General features: G+C 34.2%; 3 protein-coding genes across 3 annotated transcripts; all 3 read right to left on the bottom strand.

Annotated features, from left to right (window-relative positions):
* Positions 1-6,743: 6,743 nt before the first annotated feature.
* LOC145012431 (isoprenylcysteine alpha-carbonyl methylesterase ICME-like) lies at positions 6,744-9,923 on the bottom strand. The gene is made up of 10 exons (XM_078971238.1): positions 9,220-9,923; positions 8,738-8,814; positions 8,509-8,578; positions 8,338-8,427; positions 8,084-8,260; positions 7,856-7,996; positions 7,679-7,744; positions 7,464-7,607; positions 7,284-7,374; positions 6,744-7,026 (listed from the first exon to the last, which is right to left on the bottom strand). Exons 1-10 carry the CDS (start codon positions 9,801-9,803, stop codon positions 6,868-6,870), a joined length of 1,599 nt encoding a protein of 532 aa, XP_078827364.1. The 5' UTR covers positions 9,804-9,923; the 3' UTR covers positions 6,744-6,867.
* Positions 9,924-15,187: 5,264 nt separating this feature from the next.
* On the bottom strand, positions 15,188-16,119 carry AGP19 (arabinogalactan protein 19). Its single transcript, XM_078969498.1, has 2 exons — positions 15,421-16,119; positions 15,188-15,329 (listed from the first exon to the last, which is right to left on the bottom strand). The coding sequence occupies exons 1-2, from the start codon at positions 16,027-16,029 to the stop codon at positions 15,255-15,257; spliced, it is 684 nt and encodes a 227-aa protein (XP_078825624.1). The 5' UTR covers positions 16,030-16,119; the 3' UTR covers positions 15,188-15,254.
* Positions 16,120-16,208: 89 nt separating this feature from the next.
* Positions 16,209-18,926, bottom strand: LOC145010920 (uncharacterized). The gene is made up of 4 exons (XM_078969497.1): positions 17,128-18,926; positions 16,954-17,041; positions 16,674-16,801; positions 16,209-16,590 (listed from the first exon to the last, which is right to left on the bottom strand). Exons 1-4 carry the CDS (start codon positions 18,687-18,689, stop codon positions 16,272-16,274), a joined length of 2,097 nt encoding a protein of 698 aa, XP_078825623.1. The 5' UTR covers positions 18,690-18,926; the 3' UTR covers positions 16,209-16,271.
* Positions 18,927-25,069: the final 6,143 nt, after the last annotated feature.

Raw genomic sequence — 25,069 nt, 5'->3', positions numbered from 1 at the left:
TATAAACCCTAATTCAGTTTATAATATGTTAGATCTAAGTTTGTTAGTCTTGGATTCAAAGCATGTACAATAGAGAAACCTAGATCCAAGCATTAGGGTTTGTATGAGCACATAGGATTGTTCTTATGCATAAAACCCATCAAGCTTCTCTTCTAATGCCCTATTTTGTGGCAATGATGGCACTCTGCCTCCTTTGGGTTAGATTTGGGCTTAGCAGGATCAACCTTGGTCCTACTAGAAGAGGAACCATCTTGGGACTTTCCCTTGCGGTGGTTCTTTGGCGGAGCCTTCCTCTTCTTGCCCCTTCCCTGCCCAATAGCCAAAACAAGAGCAGCGGGTGGATTAGGAGTTGGTGCAACAAACTTGTCCTTGAGGTTGCACTCAGCAGTCCTTAGGAGCCCTTGGAGTTTGCTTAGGGTGACCTCTTCCTTGTTCATGTGGTAGGTCATCTTAAATTGGTTGTAGCTTGAGGGCAAGGAGTGAAGAACAATGTCAATAGCCAAATCTTCCCCAAAGTTGACATTCAACTTGCGAAGATGATCAACATACCTTTGCATCTTTTGTAAGTGCACGGTTAGAGACTCTCTACTTCCCATTTTAGCAGTGATCATATTCGTTATGATCTCATAGCGCTCTAGCCTCGTGATTTGGTGATATCTCTCCATCAAGTCTAGATGCATCTCATAAGGATACATGTCCTCATAGGACTTTTGGAATTCGGAGTTCATTGTGGCTATCATGATGCAATGGACTTTTGTTGCATCATGTTCATGTGTCTCAAAGATAGCCATTTCTTCGGGAGTAGCAGTTTCTGGATTAATCTTCTCGAGCTTCTCATCAAGAACATACTCCTTGTTCTCATAACGTGTGATCGTGCAAATGTATCTTATCCATTCGCTAAAGTTCGATCCATCGAAAGTGACTTTTTGACAAAGACTCATTAACGTGATTGAATTGGCAGCAACGTTGTTTGCGTTCGACATCTACAAATAGAAAGTACAAAGTTTGATTAGAATTGAATCCCTAATTAAACACCCAAAATGAAGAATTAGGGCTAGGACCCAACAATATTATTTACATATTAGAAAAGGGATGCTGTGATCCAACATGCAAACAAATTGGAGGTAAGTGAACGACGATTCACTAAATCTTCACCATGAAAAACATAACCTTAAGTTTAATATGTATTGAGAACTCCTAGATTTTCTTGGAGATTCATTGAACTTTTCAATGACATGTTTAAATCTCGATATGCCCCTCTCGTTTGTGACTGGGATACCGAGGATCACAAAGTGGGTGTGAATAACCATGCTAATCAACATGGCGTCTTCATTGTTACAATCACCTATTCGATGTGCCAGTAAACCACACACGCTCCATCAAACTATGATAAACAATGAATCACCCTTCGCCACCTTTGCTTAGAACCAATTAGTGTGCCGGTAAACCACACACGCTCCACTAACTTCTTAGCAAGGGTGAAAAGTGTAATTTCATGGGATTGCATCAATTCACTTTTGCCTAAAGTAACTAGGATTGGGAATTTGGAAAAACATGTAGTTACTTTATAATTTAACATTATACTTTTAATGAGAAGAGAGAGTTTTCTATCCTACCCGTTCAGCTAACGCCCCTCCACCAGTCAAGCAAGCGGTGGGTGTGAGTGTACACCCATTTTGCGCCATTTTATAGGCATCAACCTTATACCCACCTTATAGACCGGCTTCGTGAATGAGTCCTACTAACGGTAAGACTAGCATTTTAATTATACTAATATATATTCATTAAGCTTTAATAATATAATAGTATAGGGTTGAATTTTAAACTTGTAAAACTCTAGGGGTTGAAATTTAAATTCTTCTAAATTAAACTTTTAATCATAAAATTTAAATCTCAAAACTTCGGGACAAATTTGAACTTTTCAAAACTAGAGGGATCAAATAACAAATAATTCAAATAACTAATTTCATAATTATCTATATTTGACCTAATCCAATTTTAGTCATTAGATAATTACCAAATAATTTTAAATAGCCAATATTTATCATATAAATAACCAATATTCAAAAGATTTGAAATTATCTATTGTTATGTCAAGGATAATCATAAAATTTAGTCAAAATTCAGATTTTAACATAGCAAAATGATTTAGGTATCAAATCCAAGACAAAACAACAACAAAATCCTGAAATATCCTCTGCCTGACACTTGGAAGTCAGCTTTGGACTCGCTGAGTAGGGCCAACTCTCCGAGTCCAAACACTGACTCGCCGAGTTGGGTCGGACAAAGGCCAAGAAAAACGATTTTCAGCAAGCAAAACAGTTAAGAATCATATTCAATTGAAACCAATCAAGGCTCTGATACCACTGATGAGTTTGAGCCATAAGAACTTTCCTATGTGCACATGCAAACCCTATTGCTTGGATCTAGGTTTCTCTAATTGAACATGCTTTGTATCCAAGACTTTGAATCATAGATCTAGTGTAAACAAACAATTTATAACATATGAAATCAGATCTAGAATAATACCTTGAGTTACTTGCTTGAAAACTTCTTTTCCTTGGAGCTTAGAGTCACAATTGTCACTCCTCTAATGGCTTACAAACACCTACTAGCAAGAAGATGATATGAGAGAGGGAGAGAGGTGAGAAATCGGCTCTAGGGTTTCCTCAAAACACAGAGTGGCTGATTTCTCCTTCCCTAAGGGTCTATTTATACTATGAGCTCCTAAGGTTTTACCTTAAACCCTAATTGGATAACTTAGCCTCAAATCAATCCAAATATCCTTCTAGATAGGGCCTTGGACGATTTCTAGGATATCCATATCCTTAAAATCGTCCCTTCCCATATCCATAAGGATTCATAGCCTAAAACACAACTATCACACATTTGATAGTTTATGTCCATTTATTTAATTAGTCTCTTTAAGTCACCAAATTAATTCCTAATTAATTTATGACTTATATCAATCAAATAATATTATTATTCTTTTAATATATTATTCTTATAACACATTAATAATAATATTCCTCCTCTCTATATAAATCACCTTGTCAAGTTGTTATGGTGAAGGCAACCCAAAAGGACCATGCACAACCGGATCAAATAATTATGAAATATAGTTACAGCCTTAGACACTAATCCAATATATATATATATATATATATATATATATATATATATATATATATATATATATATATATATATATATATATATATAGTCTAATTACCGACTTGTGAATTAGAATATGGAAACTAGGAACCCACATGAACATAGTTTCCCAAAACTAGGTTGCCTTAAATTGAATTGCTTGATCTCCAAGTCCTACTTGACTTAGGATTCCAACAAATTGTACATGGTAACACAGTTAATATGAGTTATTTTTAAAGAAAGTTGAGGTTAATATCGGTCATATAACTCTTTTAGATATATTAAAAATATAATTTTTAAAGGAAAAATAAGAATAATGAAGAAAATAAGAAAAAAATGTTGGTTTAAAGAATTGAACCTAACTGAATGAGTTTGATGAAGGACTTCGTGCCAATATGTAAAACGATGTTACCAGATATCAACAAATTTAAAATTGGTCCCAAAACTGCTATGGGCCTTCGGTGGTTGGCCAACTGGCCATCCCTTATGGTTCGGGATTGAATGTCTCAAAAGTTCTACCAATGACCTTTTGTGAGGAAAAATTTAAAAAAAAAAAAAAACAAAAACAAAAAACCATCAACATCAACATTAGTAATTATCAAGTAACTCCCGGTCATTATTAGTATCGTAAGATCAAAAGGCTTCTAGTCATTATCAAGGAACTCCCGGTCATTATTAGTATCGTAAGATCAAAAGGCTTTTAGCCCAGCGGTATCCGGTGTTGCCCTCCTTACTTGAGTTTGAGGTTCAAGTCCTCGCTATGGACATATGTGAATTTAAGGAGTAGTTTTGGATTAGGTTAGATTTGTCGTTTAGTATCGTAAGAAAATTTGGTTATGCAATAATGCGGATTATATGGTCATTTTAATTAATAATATCACAAATATTTATTTGAAAATTTTGGATATACAATGCAAATAAAATTTTAAACTATAATGAACTTTAAAATCATTGCGTTGCAATCGAGATTAGAATTTACATGCGATGCTATAGAGTCGTGTGTTTAGTTCCAACCTTCTATTTCGTTTTATAAGTTCAAGACTTGAATACGTTTACTTCAATCAACGTTATATTACAAACGAAGAATGTTCAACCTTCTATTTCGTTTCAGTGTACCATCTACTGAAATGAGTATTATATATCAAAAGTCTGTCTATTCTAGTCTCTAGTCCCCTCCCAGTACTTGATACTCCACGACTTGGTCGTCGGTTGAGTTATTCTGCAAAGACTACGTGCATGGGGTTGAAGTTATAACAAGTCGACGTAAATGTTGTGGAAAACTAAATATCTATAATTAATAGTCACAGTTAACCGATACTAAAATTAATAAGATTAGGAATGGGACAGATCTCTGACAGAAATATGGGAAAGAAGACGGGAGTAGTTGTTTTCATGTTGATTTCTTTCTTCTTACTCATGATCTTATCAAGTAAGTTCAAACTTAACGTTCATGCAAACATATATCCATATGTACAATCGTTCTAAATATTATATATGAAAGTGAAATGCATAACATTCTCTCTTAATCAGACGCGGAAACTCCACCTCCAAGCCTTATAGCAATACCCCACCCGCGGCAATCACCTAATCCACCACATAAATTGGGTTTGCCGCACCACCCACCCCCATCCCCATCCCCACCTAACCATGGGGGACGAGGACCAATCATTTATCGAGGTTTGCCACCGGTCTGTAATGCTGGGATAAATTCCCAATGTGCACCTAAAAGATACATCCATAGGGAGTGTACAACTTACAATCGTTGTGTGCAACACTGACCATGAAAGCTCTTTGAAGTGAATATTAAAAACTTGCTTTTGTACGTTGAGCTAGCTATCTAGGATCGATTGTAACAATATTATCACATATTCACATGTGTACACATACTCTTCGTTTCTTCATAATTGAATAATATACTTATCTAGCTTTTTTTGTACGACTGGTAGTTGTTAGATGCTAGATTCACCAAGATAATGATTTAATTTTTTTTGTGCACTCTTAACCATTAAACTTATTATTATTTTTTTGTTTAAAACATACCATGACAGATAATAGAAGGTTTTTCTGGTTTTTAACGTCTCTTTCTGGCCAAGTATGATTTTTCCGGTCATCTTTTCCGGCCAAAATAGTTTTTCCGCCGAGTTGAGTTTTTGACACATTTTTCAGATTTTTTGTTTCTCTTTTTCTCTCTCTTTCTTATATTTTGTTTCCAGATTCGTAGGTTTTTATGTGTTCTTGTCCTTGGAAATAAGTCTGAAACCCTAGAAATCAAAAATCAAAGCTGGTGAACAACTTGAACTCAAAGCTACCATGGAAATTGAGGAAAAAAACATCAAAGCTGATGAAAGGGTTGGTCTCGGTTTTAAAAACTCATCAGAGACAATTTCTTTTTGGTAGTTTGTAAAACCTAATTAGAAATCGAAGTTGATGAAGGGGTTGTGTTCATGGTTGAAAAACACACCCCAAAAAAGCGATTTCAATTTTTAATTTCTCCCACACAAACACCATGTGAAATCAGGTTCATCCATGGCAAATTTTGAGTTTATCCATGGTAGTTTTTCATATCTCGTTTCTAAAACCCTTCATCTTCCTCGAGTTTAAACCTTTCATCAATGGTTGATTTCGATTTTGTTTCTTGAACCTTTCATCTTCCTCGAGTTTGAACTCTAACTCACTTATGACGATCAACAAACTCTAACAAGAAATTAAGAATAAATTTGAATCATTTTGTATGTGTGTGTTTTTCAACCATGGACACATACAAAAACCCACAAATCACACACACACACAGATCTGAAAAATATGCAAGAACTCAACTCGCCGGAAAAGCTATTTTGGCCAGAGAAGATGACCAGAAATATCATATTTTGCCGGTATAGATGCCGGAAACCAGAAAAACCTTTTATTATTAGTTATAATGGTATGTTTTAATAATAATAAATAAATAATAATAATAATAATAATAATAATAATAATAATAAACAAGTTTAATGGTTAAGAGTGCACAAAAAATAGTGAAGTGACCAAATATGTACAAAAAGTATAATTAGTTACCCTCTCAAATCATTATCCCTTAATCCCCTTATGTCGGTTTGAACCCGGGACCTCCGATCTAAGAGGTTTTCACCTCTATCAAGTGGGTTAGTCCAACATTGTTACGTATCTAGCTAGCTAGCATGAACTATATATATATATATATTCTAAAAGGTTGCGTAAATATAAATACCATCAATCTTACAATAAAATTATAATAAAAATAAGTACTAGCTGTTTTTTTTAATCTAATCAAAGTTTTGAATGTTAAAAAATTAGTGGATAAAAGTAAATTATAATTCATATTTTTACATTAATAAAAAAAAATGTCACTTCCCCATGGAATATGAAAATCAACCTAAGAGAAATGTTCCATTACATTCCCTTGTGGCCAAAAAAAAAAAAAAAAAAAGATTTTTTTTAATTCTATTGTAAGATTGCAGTTTATTCCCTCTTCGATTCCTACACATTAAAGCGTTACCTATACCTTATGATTTTCAGATTGGTGGTTTATTCAGGAGTTACGTAATTCTTATATAAAATCAAAACGAGGAATAGGAATCAAAATATAAGTTTTTTCTTTAAATTTGTATGTATGCTTGGATTTTAACAAACATGAGGACATTAAGATATTTATAGATATGACTATGAGATGTACAAAAAAAAAATGTGTGGAACGTGTTAAAAGGGGCTGATTTTTGCCGCCAATTTGAGCATAAATTCAGGCACAAGGCGGCGTCTTGGAGGTGCACTCACTTGTTTTGCAAGTGCTTCTTCATCTCCCGCATAAACAATTGCAACCAAATCATCAAACAATTTATCATCCCCTCTCATTGGATCCTAAATACAAATACAAATACAAAACCGATAATTAATAATTAAATGTTCACATAAATTTTGCTTATTTGAGGCTTTTTTTTTTGAATGTTTTTTCATTCTTATTCCAAATAAAATGACTTTTTGGGACCAGATTTTTCTAAAATCAGCTCCATTTTTCTTCGGAAGAGGGACCAAAAACGCTATAAGAACCTCAAATCATGACCAAAATTACAAGAAAATATTACTCAGGGACCAAAAATGTAAATTTAATAAGCTACCTGAACAAACACATCGGTATGAGTTTTCCCCTCATACAACATCAACTCTGCTTTTGCTCCTACTCTTTGAAGTGTATCCACAAACGTTTTACTATAAACATCAACACACTTATATATTATTATTATTATTTAAAAAAAAAAAAAAAAAACTAAATTGAGAAAATAACAAAAGACTCATACCTGCAGTCTGCTGGAATGGAATAATCTGCAGTGCCATGAAAAAGAATAATTGGAGGCAAGAGAGAAACTGCTTTTTTATTGTTGGGGTCTTGAACACTAATTTCTGGAGAATATTTTCTCAAAGATTCCTCACCTCCCATAATACTGTATAAAAAAATTATATAAAGTTATCCTTTTTTTTTTTTAATATTAAAAGTAGACAAAATGGAAAATACCTATAAAAAAGTGACTTGTATGGGCCTCGAGTGTGTAAATGTTCAGCCAAGTTATACAAATTATATCTACATAAAGATTATAAACAAAACCAGTGTCAGTTTTGTAATATTAATTTTCAACTTTTCACATGTATGAACTGAAAATAACTAAACAAGATTAACAATCTACATACATACCCTCCAGATAAGCCCAAATAAGCTTTTATCTGTGAAACACTCCATGTAGTACTCTGTGTTGCATCACACTCGATAATTGCCTGCTCCACAAGTGCACAAGCTGCAATATGTGCACCAGCTGATTGTCCCATCAGGTAAATCCTTCAAGATTACCAGATTTCAAAACTCAAAATCCAAAAGGGTAAATTAGTAAATTAGTAAAAAGTAAAAAACATATAATATAACTACCTATTGGGATCACCACCATATTCAGAGATGTTATTGCATACAAATGAGATGCCTCTAGAAGCATCCTTAACCATTTCACTTATTGTAGCTTTGGGAAAGTTTCTGTAATCTATGCATGCAACTATAACATCTGTACCTGATAAGTGGCGTCCTAATAAAGAACCCCAAGCTTTATACCTGCAACATAAGTTCAAGATTTTTTTATGTTTCCAATTTTACCCCTGGTTTTGTTAGTTAGTTAGTTAGTTACTTACCCTATTACCCAAGCTCCTCCAGTGATGAAAGCAATGACAGGTTTTGGGGAATCGTTTTTTCCATTGTCTTTAGGCAAATATATATCAAGTCTGTAAATAAAGATTCAGTTAAATGAAAATAATAGTAATAAGAAAGTGGAATAATTGAATAATTAAGATATTAAGACATACTTATTCCTTGGTTGATCACCAAAAACAATGTCTCTGCGAACTTGGCTTGAGAAATAGTAGTAATAAGCAACTGCAATGATTAAGGATTTATATGTCATTTAGTGATTAAGCCATTTAGGAAGTATAGTGAGATTGAGAATTTTAAGTTAAAGGGTATAAAGGGAATCTTGTAATTTGTTATTAAACATGGGAGGAATGACCTTAGCCACGAATCACCGACTTTACAAACCTTGAAGTACACCTGGCATGATTAGGATTGCATAACATTGTAGAGCAAGAAATCCAGTGATTATTGAGTAACCTGACCTGAAGAAAGATTGTAATATTAACATACTTTCAAAGCATATTAATCTAAAAAATGTGGTAATAACAAGGATACTCCTCCATTAACTGAGTTTCTCTTTCATATTTAAGACACCAAGTCGACTAATTACACTTAAGGCACTTGAAACAGTTAAACAATCATTTATACATAGAAGACAAATTAACATAGCTTTCGAAATAAGATTCCATGAAGCAAGAAAAAGAAAGAGAATTTCAGAAAATCCAACAAACCATTCTCAAATACACAACAAAAGAAATATATTCAAATTCGCCATTTACAATTAATAAATTTAAAATCATCAATGAGAGAGTGGTTTATACTTTATACCAAATGAATGAAGGATCAAGAAAACAAAATTCATTGAAGAGTGGAAAGAGGAAATTTACCTAATACGTGCCCACAATTTAGACCCAAACCGGGTGATAAAAAACGAATCCCCATCAGCCCGGCCTGCATTGTGACAAAAAAACCGCCGCCGGCCACCAGGAAAATCGGATAGATTCGAATCGCTAGCGGCACGACGACGTCGTTGCTGGTAAGAAACGGAACTCGTCACAGTTGACGCCATACTAGTACTGTTAACACTATCGTAACTTGAAACCCTAGGTAAAAAAGGTGTGGTTTCAAACTTTTTTCCATCTTCAATAGATGAATGGGCCAAATCATCTCCATCACCATCCTCCATGTTGAGGAACACTGCTCCAGCATGTGCGGCCGCAGAAGCTGGCATGATTGAAGATGGTGGTGTTCGATTTGGGAAAAAGGGATTGGAGATTGAGATCGAGATAGGGAGGATCTGCGACTGCATCTTGGATAGATATAGACGTGCGGATTTATTGAATGATTTGTGCATGGGTGAGATTCTGCAGGATGAATATGAGCGAAAATAATGGAAGAAATGCAGTCGATTGATTGCGAGAGTACAAAATTTTGTATTTGGAAGATGGAAGAGACTTTTGTTTGGTTTCATCGATGTGGACACGTGGCGACTTGTAATCGGATGATTAGGAAGTTTGGCCCCACTGGCAATATTGCGTGCTTGTATGGGTTACATGCTGTGCTCCTGTACAGTGGAGCCAGAGAGCAAGGAGTCAAGGACCTTTTTGAGCCCATGCTGAAAGCTGAATGGATGATCTATATAAATAATAGAGGAGTAGGATGGGCAATTTGTATCAAATTCCAATCTTGGATTGATATTATATCGGAAACGATATCGAATCATACCGAATTTAAAAATATGGGATGGTATTCGATACTCCAAATTCACGAAATTTGGGATTCAATACTGCTGGTACCGGTAATAGCATCGAAAGCCGAATATCTGGTATCAATATCAGTGATGTTAATTTGGTTTGGTATTCAGGATTGACTTTTGATTAAGTTCGGTTTTCGGATAATCGGGAACAGTACAGGTTGGTACTGGTTCGTCCTGCGCTTGGTTTCTGTTCATTGTTAAGGTTTTATAATCACATTCTCCCTAATTCAATTTATTGCTGTAGTTCAACTAATAATTAAATTTTCTAATACTAATTCACTTATGTTCTCCTAGTCTTCGACAACCTAGTCTTACCTCAACGATATACGCATTGGTACACTTGTTAAGTTGTGTAATAGTTCTAAATTTTTGCATTTCCTTATATAAGAAGAAGACTAGATTTAAACACATTGTATTGGTTTAGTCTTGGAGTTTATATAGTGGATGGAGTCTTTGGTTATTAACAATAAGATAAAACAGATAATCTAAACAATCATAGATACTATTTGGTGGGTGTTATGGTGCTATCGTAATGATTGCAATGTTATTATAGATTTTTGGATTGATACTAGAAAAAAGCAAGAGTGTTTCTAATTAGGTTGATTGGTTAAAAAATCCAATCAATCTTTTTTTTTACTCTAATGTCTTGTTAAAATGTTAATAAAAAGTCACATACATGTTAAAGCAAATATTATTTTTTTTGCCAAAAATAATATGTAATTTATTAGTTATTTATTGAAGATTTAAAACATCAATAAATAAAGATTTCACATGGTTTTAATGATATCAAAGTTGTGGATGTCACAATAAATACATGTAACTTATTATAAATATGTTTGTAATTTCATGTTACTTTTAAATTCTTATTATATGTTTTTCTAATATATGAGACACGTGATTATATTATTTATTTTTCTCATTTTAAAAAATACATCACTAATTCACTACATAAGTAAATATAAAAATGATTAAAGACAAATAAAACATAAAATTATTGTATTATCAGTTCGGTTGTAAAAGATGTATAAGCTCATATATGATATGATAGTATAGCATCTGAAATTTTTAATACATATAATATTTGCCGATGTTAAACATTTATAGTCGATACTTAATACTAAGTGTCAATTATGTGTTGCTAAAATTGATTTTGCAATGCAATCAAGTCTTACTCTTCCCCTTAATACAAGAAGTACTTTAAACATTTAAAACTTAAAACCGTAAACATAAAACTTAATGAGCTCCCAAAATATCACATGTCATACATATTAGTGGGTCCATCCTTACGGCTATATTCCAACCCATGTAAATGTTATGATCCAACCATAGTTTTACAATCATTTTCGTTGCTACAACATCTTCCATACAAGTCACAAAGACAAACAAGTGTTGTGATCCAACCACAGTCTTTCATATAAGTTTTGTGATCCATCCATAGTTTTTCATGCAAGAGTTACAAAAACTATCTAGTAACTTATCTAGTATAATGAGAATACCCACCTGATTTTAGCAAGCAAAATCCTAACAACGTTGTTATCGTGAGCTAGATGAGTTACTTCCACTGATTTTAGCAAGCAAAATCCTAACAATGTTGTTATGGTGAGCTAGATGAGTTACTACATCCCATACCAAACTCTATTTAGATCTTTTCTTAATAGTATACGTTTATACTTTTCTACAAGTATTAGGATATGTGTGTTTCCAATCACACTCTTTGCTTAGTCCATAGGAGGTATGTAGTTGCCTAGGTGCTGCCCCAAGGTGCTTAACCACGCTTAGGCAATCAATAAAGTTGTAGGAGCTAATAATTTTTTAGCATTGCGAAGAAATTGTACATTGATATAAACTTTTTGAGTAATCATCATTGTTTTATTAGTCAGATTTACATATTCTTTATGATATTAGTAATATTTGTCTATTTTGTTATGATATTAGTTATATTTACTTTTCTTAATATTAAATGTTTGTAATTTAAGGTCATCCAAGTCTCTAGTCTTCGGTCAAAGGAACTAGTATTGTTTATGGAATTTTCCAACTTTAATTTTATGCTAATTGGAGGCAATAATTGCAAAGAAAACGTGAATCTACAAGTACTTGTATATCAAATAAATAAATATTTTAAATCTCTTTTGTTTACCTATAGAAATCAAAATCCCTTATTATTCAAATAAAAACACTAATTTGGTAGACAAGAGTATTATGTATTTTTGGATTTTTCTATTTGGAATATCGAGTTGTAGGCAGCTAATTAGAGGTGTGCAACCATTAGGCATATGTGTTATGAGGTTTTCTCAGATTGAATTTTTATTATTCATACCGAAAACCGAACTGAACTAAATCAAATTATAAAATAATACATGCCAAACCAAATTACAATTTGGTTTGGAACATAAGAAAACCAATTATTATGTTCAAAAATAAAATTCATAATTCCAATTTTGCAAATGTAAAATCTAAAGTTTCAAAATACAAAAATCCAAATATAAAAACATTAAATACAAACATAAAATACAAAGTTCCAAACAAAAAATACAAAGTTACTAACTTGTCAATATCTTCAATGGGTTCCACATTTATAGAAGAAAGGACTACTTATCCTCAAACTTCTTAGGCCATGGGGTGTGGATTGGTTTTTAACGAATAATGATGACGTGTAGGGGGGTATTCACGCGTGAACAGCCCCCCCCCCCCCCCCCCCCACCGGTGAATGTGATGCGGATTGGATTCTCTTACAGACGTTCGCGCATGCTTTGATTGGGTGATTTTTTTTTGACCGTTTTTTCCTTTCATTTTTTGACCGTTGCTTTTAATTAACAAAAAAAAACTTTTCAATTTATTTCATCTACTATATATACACAAACACATAAACAAACTAAACACATATTTCTCTACAAATAATATCTCTCCACTATCTCATTTTCTCTAAAAAAATATGGAGCAAAATCAAAATATCTCTACTACTCTAAACACCCCAACAACCCCAACCACTCCAAATGATCAATATCAAGGTTACATTCGAATGCTAACATCCCAATCCAACATCAACCTCTATTTACCAACATTCCATTTCAACCAAACTACTTCCAACAACAATTACCACAATCTCAATTTCAAGGTTTTCAACAATTTCGACCCCAACAATTCCAAACACAACCATCTCAACAACTCCAAACACCACCATCTCAACAATTCCAAACACAACCATCTCAACAATTCCAAACACCACCATCTCAAGCCCCTTGTTCTCAATCCCCAACTATAAACTTGGACAACGACGAGGACGACCGGGTCGAAGAGACACAACCATCTAGGCGTAGGAAATCAAAAGGAAAAGCTACAAATAGAAGAGGAACAACTTGGATCGAAGAGGAGGAGGAAACTTTAGCTAAAGCTTGGATTTCTATATCGTGTGACTCAAGGACAGGCAACGCGCAAACGGGAACAAGTTTGTGGGTTCGTGTTTTAGATCATTTTCACTCGCTTTTGGGAAGACAAACGGGTCGAACGTATGACGCGGTCAACAGAAAATGGCGTGAACTACGAGCGACGTGCACCAAGTTTAACGGCATATTTGAAAATCTGAAAAATATGCATAAAAGTGGTAGCAACGATTTCAATATTTTATCAACCACATGCCAACAATTCAAAGTTACCACCAACGGTAAAGCGTTCGGCCACCAAAAAGCGTGGAAAATTTTTCGTAAGGGTCCAAAATGGGTCCTTAACCTGGAGACTTCGCATTCGTAATCAACCACCGGCTCCAACAAAAGGCCAAGAACTTCGGAATCTGATGTGGGTTTTGGCGTCGACCTCAATGACGACTTCGATGGGACCGAAGGGGAGGGTCCACCGGAAGTCCAACTTCGTCGACCACCGGGAAGGGATAAAGGGAAAAAAGCGGCTTCTTCAAGCGGAAAAGGGATTAACGAAGACGTGCTTGCGGACAAAATTGATAAAACTCTAAGTTTTTTACAACAAAAATACGAGTCAACAGAGAATGCTCGGCGCCGGAAACAAGCACTCACCGATCTTCAAATTTTAAACATGAAACCGCAACCAGATATCGACCCGGAAAATTTAGCCGCGTTTCTGAAAATCCAAAAAGAAGTTCGGGAAAAGCATGGATTTTAGGTTTTAACGTTTTTAATATTTATGTTTAATTTCTATGTTTTTTAGTTATTTAGGTTTTAAGTTTTATTTTTTATGGTTATTCGGAATCTAGATTTGAAATTTTATGTTTTATGTTTTTATGTAACGTGAAATATCTAATTATGTTATTAATTTAGTTTTTTTATTTTTTTATTTTAATCTAAATAGATAAAAAAAATATAAAAAAAAAAAAGAAATAAAAAACATTGTCTAGTGATAACCATTTCTAATTATGTTATTAATTTAGTTTTTTTTTAATTTCAATCTTAAAAAAAAAAAGAAAAAAACAAAAACATTGTCTAGTATAACCATTTCCAAGACTAGTGAATGTGTAGTAAACATGTAGTGGGGTGATGTGGCGCATATCTAGTATAACCATTTCCAAGACTAGTGAATGTGTAGTAAACATGTAGTGGGGTGATGTGGCGCATATCTGCATCACTTAACATCACGTGACCATACCCGAAACCATACCCGAAGCCTTAAAATGTTCAATGTGTTCTTTCGCATCGACCACGTTGTCAAACAGATCCAATCTTGACAATATATTAATGCTTGCAGAATTTAGGAATCAAATTTTGGCTATTTGGGAAATAGGGGCCCTAACTAATACATAAAACAAATTCATAATTCGGTTACCAAACCAAAAACCGAATTTGAAATTTGGTTTATTCCGAGTTTGATTTCTTTTTCGGCTAGTTTCAAACAAAATAATGGTAACCCCTATTGCTCATTAGATACTGATCTGCAAATTGGGGATTTCTCATGCTCAATGTGCTCTGTTTTATGTTGATACGATTTCATGAATAATAAATGAACAATTTTTTTTCTTGTATAGTTGATTCAACTAAACCTAGCGATATTTTGAACCTTGTCCAAGCTGTTGAATTCCCATGTAGTTTGATTTGATTGAATTTGAATATCATGCGTACATTTAAAAAGAATCATAGTAAATACAAGTGGAAAATGTATTTATATAGTAGTAGGGTAATAATAACATCAAAAATGTGGATCAAATTAACTCATGAAAACCAGTAGAACAGCGATAATGAATCCAACGCCTCCATTTTGAAACAGGGTTCTTCCATTGCTCTGTAATCAATAAATCAAATCGTCAGTTTTATGTTTTTCTTTTTTATTTTATTTTTTTAGATAAAAAGTGACATTTTTATAAATAAAATACCAGATCGAGTGTTGGTGATGGTGCTGGTGCTGTATCATCAGAATCTGTGGTGGTTACCGGTGCTGGTGGGCTCTTGGCAACCGGTGATGGTGCTGGTGCATGATGTTTCTTGTGTCTATGCCTTCTGTGCTTGTGTTTTGTAGGAGCGGGTGCCGGTGAGGGACTCATCTCCGGCGTTGGTGCTGGCGGAAGAGCAACCGGTGCCGGTGCTGGTGTTGGCGGTGGTGGAGCCGGAGCCGGTGCAGGTGGCGGAGGAGTCGGTGCCGGTGCTGGTGGTGGAGGAATCGGTGCCGGTGCTGGTGGAGGAACAGTAGGCGGTGAAGCAACCGGCGGTGGTGTAGGGGCTGGCAATGGCGGTGGTGTCGAGGCTGGCAATGGCGGTGGTGGAGTAGATGGAGCTGAGACGGGAGGAGCAGGTGGAGGAGAAGTCGGTGGTTGTGGTGGTGGGATAGGTGGGTTAGAAACTGGAGCGACTGGTGGTGGAAGTGGGGTGGTGGAAGGTGGCGGCACTATGGCGGGTGTAGTTGATGGTGACGTGGCAGGTGCTTGTCCTTCGGAAACCACCACCAGAAGGAAGATCAAAGCCGGGATAATAATAATCCTCAACATTTTTTTTGGTGAATTGTTGTTTTTGAATTGAAAGAATTGTTAATTTATAACACATAAAGCATGTTTAATTTCAAATGAAATCAAGAAAGTTGGTGCTACATGACCTTCATGTGGGTGGTGCATCTCATCCCAGATATGACTTAAAGACCAATCTTGATACTTTCATGATGTCAACTAACTACCTTAAAAGTAATAATAAATTAATAATCAAATGTCAAAAATTACAAAAATATTGTTTTAAGCTATAAACAAAAGATGATCTTAAAGGCATGCTGGATCTTGGATAAAAAGTCCGAATGATGATGGGAAACGGTAATAGATGACACCGGAATTGTTGATTCCGGTTCTGATGGAATTGGTGATTCCGGTTCCGGCGGAATCAGTGATTCCGGTTTTGACTTGTTGTTTCTTCTTAATCGAAAAAAATGTTTCATGATTCCGGAACACTCTTCCGCCAGTACTCCTCTTCTAACCGCCATGTTTTGGTGGAACGGGTGCACAGGAGCAGACAGGTTATCTGTTGGTGTGGCGTCTTTTCCTTCGTTCCCATCGGAAAATAGTCTGTAAAAGCATGAGAAAGTTACTAAAAATGGAAATAATTAGTTGATTCTAGTTACTCCATTATTGAAAAGTATTTTGCATACCTAATCCAGCTGCCATCAGCTCCTAGCAGCTTATTTGGAGCTCCCCATACAAGTGTGTCAATTCTGGCTTGTAAAATTGCTCCAGCACACATGGGACATGGTTCAAGTGTTACATAAAGAGTAGTATCCTGCAATTCATTGAGAGTAAAATTATTAATTACTTAAGATGCAAATATTGAAAATGGTAAGTGGATTATAATATTTGATCATATGTCGTTCTAATACATAAACCTTAATGTAAACAAAACATTTTTGAACAAGAAAGAGAATAATTAATTACCGAAAGTCTCCAAGAGTCAAGGATTTTTGAGGCTTCACGTATACAAATCATCTCTGCATGAGCAGTGGAATCATGTAATTTTTCTACCCTAAAAATTACATACATCAACTACTATACAAATATATATTCCATCATATGAAAACAAAAATAAATTCCAAAAAAAAAAAAACTTACAAATTATATCCACGAGCTATAATTTTACCATTATGCACAAGTACAGCTCCAACAGGTACTTCCCATACATCAGCAGCCTTTTTAGCTTCCAAAAGTGCTTCCCTCATAAACATCTCATCTTCTTTTCGTTTCTTAGCCTCAAAACCATACGCCTCTTCCAATTCATCAAACTTGGAATCATTCAAAGACACATGAGAAGTTTTATTGGTTGGGGGGAATGGAATCGGTGATTCTTGATTACAGGGAGTGGAATCGTTATTGGAATCATGACTAGAAAACCATGCTTCGCTAGTAAGAGACAAACATGAGGAACACTTTCCGCCACCTGAGTTTGGAATGTGGGATTCCGAACGTGGAGATGAACACCGGAATCGGATTACATCGCCGATAACTGTCAACAAGGACCTGATATTTTTCTTGACACTATCAACAATCTCACTTGAAGATGTTATGTCATGATCTGATGATGCATCAGTCATGTGCCACATCTCATCAGAAGGCCCTTTATGACCACTATCCGTGATTCCTTCCACCATTTTCATTTCTAAACTTGGATACAATTTTTGTTTATCAGATTTTTTTCTATGTGAAACTGATGAATTTTCACTATTTGTGACATGGGTATCCGAGATTCTTGATCTTTGTTGTGAGTCCTCACTGGATACTGTTGTTATTTTAATCAAATGGTTTGTTTTCTGATGTTTTTCTTCTTTGATGTCTTTAACCATATGACTAACTTCAGTAGATATCTCTTCACAGTTCTGAGGTTTTCTCACTTCTGAAATCACTTTTAACTTCTGAGAGATGAAAGTTGAATCAATAACACGGTTATCTTTATCTGAAAGTTTCTCAATTTGTTTACACTTCATTCTTGATCTTGATTTGTTAGTGACTCTATCAACCGATTCTTTATAATGTCCTTTTACAGTATCTTTCTTCTCCAGTATTTTCCCTTGTTCTTTATCACACCTCTGATCTTTTTTCACAACCCCAGAACTTACATTTTTCTTTTCCATGTTATCACATATAAAATGATTCTTATCGATCTTTTTACAGTCTTTTTCACCATTATACTCCAAACCCACCTCATCTGTTAATAAACTAAGCATAACGTCTACATCATTCACATAAGCATCACTAACATTACCCAAAAACTGTTTTTTCCTCTTGTGTCCAAAACCCCTCTGTCTGTGTTTCCTTCTATCGTTGAAAGAAGAAAGGTTTTCATGGCAATAATTTCCATCAGTAAAGGAAGAAACCCCAGAGGTATTACCATAAAACTGTCTACTGCTACCATGAAAGATTAATCGTTTACTAAGTGACCACTGAATCAAAGTTGATTGGCTTAACCCTTTACATAAAAAGCTAGGGTTTATTACAGTCAATCTATTACACATTGAAATATTAGCAGCAGAATAGCAGCAACAACATTTTCGTGATGAAAATAATAATGGGTTTCTTTCAAACATTTCATCGAACATGTAGGAGGCGTGATTGGATGGTAAAGATAAGAGAGGTCTAGAACTAAGTGATACATCTGGGTTGAAACAAATGGTGTGCATTATCCTTGTGTTCTAACTTCTAATGTGGTTGTGGGTGATACAGAGAGAGGAAGAGAAGAAAAGGGGGTTGTTACCTTGATGTTAGAAGCGACTTTTTCTCGCAGAATCTTTTTCGATCGGGAATGGTGACAGTATAGATGGAAAGGACGAGAGTGATAGCATGTCATGTGGACTGTGTTTTAAGATATTTGACCTGAGGTTAAAAATTATTTGTAGTCTTGAGTAGTTGGGAATGATGACAGTAGTTTACTGATAACGATGCCAACAATTCGATTACAGGTAATGTTGACAAAATATATTATACATGTAATGAAAAAGTAACTTATAAAAAATTAATGAAAAGGTAACTTATAAAAAATTTAAATCCATAAGTATCGATCAAATGCTTTTAATATTATCTTCTGAAATATAGATAAAATTAAAAAATATATACATATAAAAATAAATTAAATATATAATTTAAAAATAAATAAATCGATAAACATTTCAAATAAAAACCTTTAAATTCCGATCATTTAAAAATGTTCGTTATCATGGTTGTTCAACCCGAATCTAGAGCAAATAACAATGGGCTCCTAATCAAGCTTTGGCCCAAACTAACTATCTGCCAAATTAAGGTGTTGGGCCACAAGTTGTGGTGTAAATTCTAACTAGGGGTCATTGGTCACAATTGTAAAACAAATTAAACATTTAATATCTAACATCTTGACTTTTCTTTTGTTGCTCTGGATTGCTTTTTATACACAATAAAGTAAATGCGATTTCTATATGCATAAAACACTTATATCACGTGTTAATAACTATTACCTCTATCTTCACAAATATTATTTTCTTAGAGTTCGATTTTTCGTAGATGGAATTAAATTAAAGACTGTAACTGGTCATAAAAAAAAAAACCAAGCCCATGTTTTAAATCTTGTCTTCGAAAGGACAGGCTACACAAAGTAATTACGTTTGGAAAAACCTATACTGAATGAACAAAAAAAAAAGTTGTATGGTAGAAATTATTGTTGCATTTATGTTTGTTTTACATGTTAACAAAACTGAAGGGTCTGACCTATGACCAATTAATTGAGTCGAAGACTACTTTACACATATTTAGATCAAATAAAAATATTATTAAAAGCTAACATGGTATATGATTATAGTTGCATAAAATCAAGTTCCAAATCGGTTTTAAAAACCAATCACACTTAGGTCCAGCCCAGGTTAATAAATATATTGACCATATGGTTTTTAGTGATATTCGGGTTGCGAGGCATAAGCAAAAAACCATGGCCCGTTGCAACTGGCCCAAAATTGAGTCTTGAAAAAGTTGTTCATGAAAAACAAAATATTTTGTATATTTGTGAAAAACTAGTAAATGAAAAAGTTTTGGTCTTAAGTAATATAAAAGAACTACAAAACGCCATAATTAACGCGAGTTCCCACACGATTTCTTGCCGTCACCTTCATCTTCGCCACCACCTACCATGATCGTGACCACCACCACCCACCAGCCTCCACCGCTACCATCGACACCCAACATCACTGCTAGGGATGAGTAAAAGGATCGAACCGGCCCGAACTAGACCGGAACCGGGAACCGGCTTCGGCCAAAATCAAGAACCGAACCGGCCCGGCGGTTCTACTAGTTTTCGGTTTCTACCGGTTCTTGTTGCATCTTCAAATGTTGGAACCGATCCTCGAAAAATAACATCATACGGTTCCGGTTCTTGCAGGTTCTACCGGTTTTTGCCGGTTTCTACCGGTTCCTGGTTCCAAAAATCCACAAAAATAACATCCCGATCCTGGCCCGTCCGGTTCCATCGGGTTCCGGTTCCGGTACCAGTTCCGGCTGGTTCCCCAGTCCATATGCTCATCCCTAATCACTGCTACTACCAACACCACCACCGCTTTTACCACCACTATCGACATGAATTCTCAATTAATAAAATAAAATTTTACTATTTTTATAGTTTATACTTTATACAATATATTTTTACATGTAAGATAGAAAACAGAATAAAAATTAAGAAAAAAAGACAAAAAAAAAAAAAAAAAGCTTTATTATTTCATTTTACATTGATTGCAATTTCATTTTCCGCTAACCAAATAAAATATGAAATTAATTACAATTTCATTTCCTACCAACCAAACAGATATGAAATTGGATTCAAATTTCTAACATATCCTTTTTTTAATTTCAATTCTAATTCGTTTAGAAACATTTTACAAATCAAACAACACCTTAGTAACCTATATTACTGTAACCGGGGACACATAATTGAAATAGCATTCTATATTTGTATTTCCGTGAACATTACGCTAATTACTAAATTTATGTTCTGAAATAAGTAAAATAACATTTAAAGTGGATATCATGTTTATTTGTTATAAGGCTAAGAAATTTACTTGTTAGGGTAATTATTTTTTCGTTTTCTTCACACATGGGTAACTTTTTTTGAACACATTTAGATAACGAACTTGTTAGAAGTGTTCACATGTGATTATTATGAATGGTTGTAACTTGCTACATCCAGCCATAATGGTAATATGTGAACACTTCCAACAAATTCGTTACTTAAATATGTAAAAAAAAAAAAAAAAAAAAGTTACCCAGATGTAAACAAAATGAAAAACTAAGTAACCTCATAAATCAATTTTTTCTTATAAGTCTTTTTTTTTAAATAATTTTTGGGAGGGGGGGGGGGGGGGGGGGTGTGGAGTGGCTCATACCTTGACATTGTTGGGTATGTTGAGCTAAACAAATGGATTGGCAAACCACAGATGAGAGAGAAAACTAAGTTTAGAAAAGTATATATATTTTTAATTCAAATTTTCAAATCTTTAACCACTTGTCAACCTTTAACCTATAATGTTGAACTTACTTCCCTCAAACCTTAACACTTATCTTACAGCTCTCAATTTTATTTTTGCAAAAATGTCTTCCTCAAATGCTCAACCTGGTTTACATTGGAGCACGATAGAACATGTAGTTTGGCCCCAGGGCCGATCCAGACGGTGGGCAACCTGGGCGACCGCCCAGGACCCACGACTCAACGGGGCCCAAAATTTCTGGATATAATCCTTCTAGTTCCCCCGAGCTTCATTAGGGCAAGGGAGGGGGGGGGGGGCTGTGCCCCCCCTGGTTTTTTGGTTAGTTATAATCCTTCTAGTTCCATTTTATACATTTTAGACCAAAAAATATAAAACTTTGGCTGTGGCCCCCCTGCTTACCAATTTTTATACATATTATATTTTTGGCACCCCCGAAGCTCCGCCCCTGTTATATATAAACCAATTATTACCAAAATGATTTTTAGGGCCTAAATTTGGTTCAAACTCAAACTAGCTCAAAAGATAAACAATTTAACTTGCTTGTTATTGCTAATTGAACGTGATTATAGTGAAGAATAAATGATTTTTTTTAATCTTTATTATATTTTTCTTAAAGGGGCCCTTTTTTTTTCGCCCCGGGCCCCATATACGTTTGGACCGGCCTTGTTTGGCCCTTGTATGAGTTGATATAGAAGGATCCGAGAGTTGGCATCAACGAAAGTGAGTCATCTTTTTGAAGTGAAATCACCAACTTTTTTATTAACAGAATGAATCGAGGCCACTACTGAACTTAAGATCAAATATACATAAAAAGAGAGGAACATGAACACTGTTGTAATAGAGTTTGACACACTGTTTAATAAAGTAGAACACGATTGGCCAAATGATGAATATGATGCAATGGTTTTAAACACTGCTCTTTGGAGTGGTGTATGAAATAGCATCAAATGTAATACATGATTTTATTTATTTATTATTATGTTCTAATTGAAGTGGTGTTATGTATTTTTAATTTAAATTAATGGAATTTCTAGTTTATTCTATTTAATATTATGTAAATTGTTTTTCAATCTAATAAAAAATAGTGGCAACCCCACACACACATAACGACAATAAATTGAAATGGCAGGACAAAAATGAGGTGATGTTGTGAGGAAAAAAAAAAGTTTCCCCAACTTAACTATTCCGATGGTTACTTGTTTCATCCAAACCTAATTGATCTTATATGATCAACTCTGTTATAAAAGCAAGCTGAAGAACAATACAAATTTAAATACATTATAATAAAAGTAAACCAGAGTGTTTTGATGAACCCGTCGATTGAATGAAGCATTATGTATAAACACCCATGATTAAATATATATCTATTTTATAAGGGAGAGTTTGAGATTGATTATTTGAAACTACTTCTGTTTTTTCTCGTAAAAATACTTATTAGCTTATCTGGTGTTAAAACGATGTTTCACACTTATACGACACTAAAATGTTATAAAACCAAATTAAAGAAGAATACAAATTTAAATACATAACAATAAAAGTAAACTAACGTGTTTTGATGAACCCATGAACTGAACGAAGCATTATGTATAAAGACCCATAATCAAATAAACATAACTCTTTTATAATGGGGAGTTTGAGATTCATTATTTAAAACTATTTTCATAAAAATACTTATTAGTTTATCTGGTGTTAAAACGAAGTTTTACAAAATTTATTGGATTGGCTTATACAACACCAAAATATAATAAGTTGATAAGTTATTCTTTAGTGCTGAAAAAGTATGTTTATACATGTAATAAAAAAGTAAATTATCAAAAATTTAAGTCAATAAGTATCGGTGAAATGTTTTTAGCATTATATTATAGAACGGTATCAAGTGGTCTTACCCTTTTGAAGTTGAGGGTTCAAACACTCTTTCGGATATAGATACGATTAGAAATAGTATAATATTAGATTAAATATGAAGTTCAAAAATAAATAAATAAATACACATTTGAAATAAATAATTTTAAATTCGGGTCACTTAAAAACGTTCATTATCAATCGTTCTTCAACCAAAATTTACAGCAAACAGTGGGCTCCTAAAATCAAGCTGTGGCCCATAACATGAGTCCAAACCACCGTGTGTGTATGGGCAAAAGTTGTGTTCTAAGTTCTACCTAGTGGTCACAATTGTAAAAACAAATTAAATATTTAACATCACTTTTCTTTTGCTCTATAAGAAAGTAAATGAGATTTCTAGATGCATAAAACACTTATATCACGTGTTAATAGTTATTACCTCTATCTTTACAAATATTATTTTCTTAGAGTTCGATTTTTCGTAGATGGAATTAAATTAAAGACTGTAATTGGTCATAAAAAAAAACTAGCCCATATTTTAAATCTTGTCTTTGAAAGAACAGGCTACACAAAGTAATTACGTTTGGAAAAACCTATACTGAATGAACAAAAAAAAAAAAGTTGTATGGTAAAAAATAATTGTTGCATTTATGTTTGTTTTACATGTTAACAAAACTGAAGGGTCTGACCTATGACCGATTAATCAAGTCGAACTTTACACATAAGCAAAAAACCATGGCCCGTTGTAACTGGCCCAAAATTGAGTCTTGAAAAAATTGTTCATGAAAAACAAAATATTTTGTATATTTGTGAAAAACTAGTAATGAAAAAGTTTTGGTCTTAAGTAATATAAAAGAACTACTAAAACTAATAAAACTATTTAAAAAATAAACACTAGTATACGGATTCTAAATTCGGCTTAATGGTAATATCGGTAGGTTTACAGAGTCAACTTTGTTTTTAAAATGGAGTCTTGTATGATTTAAAAATGTATATACGTGTAAAACCATGGATTGACAGGGAACTATTTTTGTATCGGTGTGTATGAGCCAAGTCGATAAGAATGAGTCAACTTCATCAGCGACTTGTAAATCACGATTTGATCTTGTGGTTCAAGTGATAACATTTTGGCTTTTTCTAGGTAAACAAAACAAAAAATTCAATAGCAGTTATTTATCGCTTTCAAAGTTCTAACATACGTGTTTTTCTTGTCCTAAAGGTTTTGTTGATGTGGGTTGTTGATTTAAATTATTTATGTGTGATATAATTATCTTATAAATTAGTTTTTTAGTTATTTTGAAGTTGTTATGTTTTGCAAGTACAAACTAGTTTAAAAAATACTTAAAACTAGTATTTCAAATTATTTTTTTAAACCACCATATCCTTTAGACCAGGGACGGACGCAGGATTTCTCGGTAGGGGGTGCATGAGAAAGTTAGGGGTTGCACGATAGTAGAAAAAATAAAAATTTTAAAAATTTTCGAAAATTTTTCACTACGCCCGGAAAAGTTAGGGGTTGCCGGTGCCACCGGTGACCTACCCTAAATCCGCCCTTGCTTTAGACCATCCGGTATGAATAGCACGACGGTCATCGTGGTTGAGCTGGACCACGACCACGGCGGTGCACACCATCATGGCCGGTCATGGTCGTTCGTGGTTGTTATGGTCCGTGTTCGCAACGATGAAATGAAACAACCAATCAAATCGTTTCCAATCGA

The sequence above is a fragment of the Lactuca saligna genome, chromosome 8 (assembly GCF_052625555.1).
Source record: "Lactuca saligna cultivar CGN05327 chromosome 8, ASM5262555v1, whole genome shotgun sequence".
Taxonomy (NCBI): domain Eukaryota; kingdom Viridiplantae; phylum Streptophyta; class Magnoliopsida; order Asterales; family Asteraceae; genus Lactuca; species Lactuca saligna.
This window is presented reverse-complemented; position numbering and strand designations above follow the sequence as displayed.

What these genes read in the sequence shown, in the direction of transcription:
- AGP19 (XM_078969498.1), bottom strand. Translation starts at nt 16,029, where the DNA reads ATGTTGAGGATTATTATTATCCCGGCTTTGATCTTCCTTCTGGTGGTG. An exon ending in CATCACCAACACTCGATCTG is followed by an intron (nt 15,330 to 15,420) that starts GTATTTTATTTA and finishes TATTGATTACAG; the next exon opens with AGCAATGGAAGAACCCTGTT.
- LOC145012431 (XM_078971238.1), bottom strand. Translation starts at nt 9,803, where the DNA reads ATGAAACCAAACAAAAGTCTCTTCCATCTTCCAAATACAAAATTTTGT. An exon ending in CATGCCAGGTGTACTTCAAG is followed by an intron (nt 8,579 to 8,737) that starts GTTTGTAAAGTC and finishes TAATCATTGCAG; the next exon opens with TTGCTTATTACTACTATTTC. An exon ending in GGAGGAGCTTGGGTAATAGG is followed by an intron (nt 8,261 to 8,337) that starts GTAAGTAACTAA and finishes CTTATGTTGCAG; the next exon opens with GTATAAAGCTTGGGGTTCTT.
- LOC145010920 (XM_078969497.1), bottom strand. Translation starts at nt 18,689, where the DNA reads ATGCACACCATTTGTTTCAACCCAGATGTATCACTTAGTTCTAGACCT. An exon ending in TTGACTCTTGGAGACTTTCG is followed by an intron (nt 16,802 to 16,953) that starts GTAATTAATTAT and finishes AATGAATTGCAG; the next exon opens with GATACTACTCTTTATGTAAC. An exon ending in GCTGATGGCAGCTGGATTAG is followed by an intron (nt 16,591 to 16,673) that starts GTATGCAAAATA and finishes ATGCTTTTACAG; the next exon opens with ACTATTTTCCGATGGGAACG.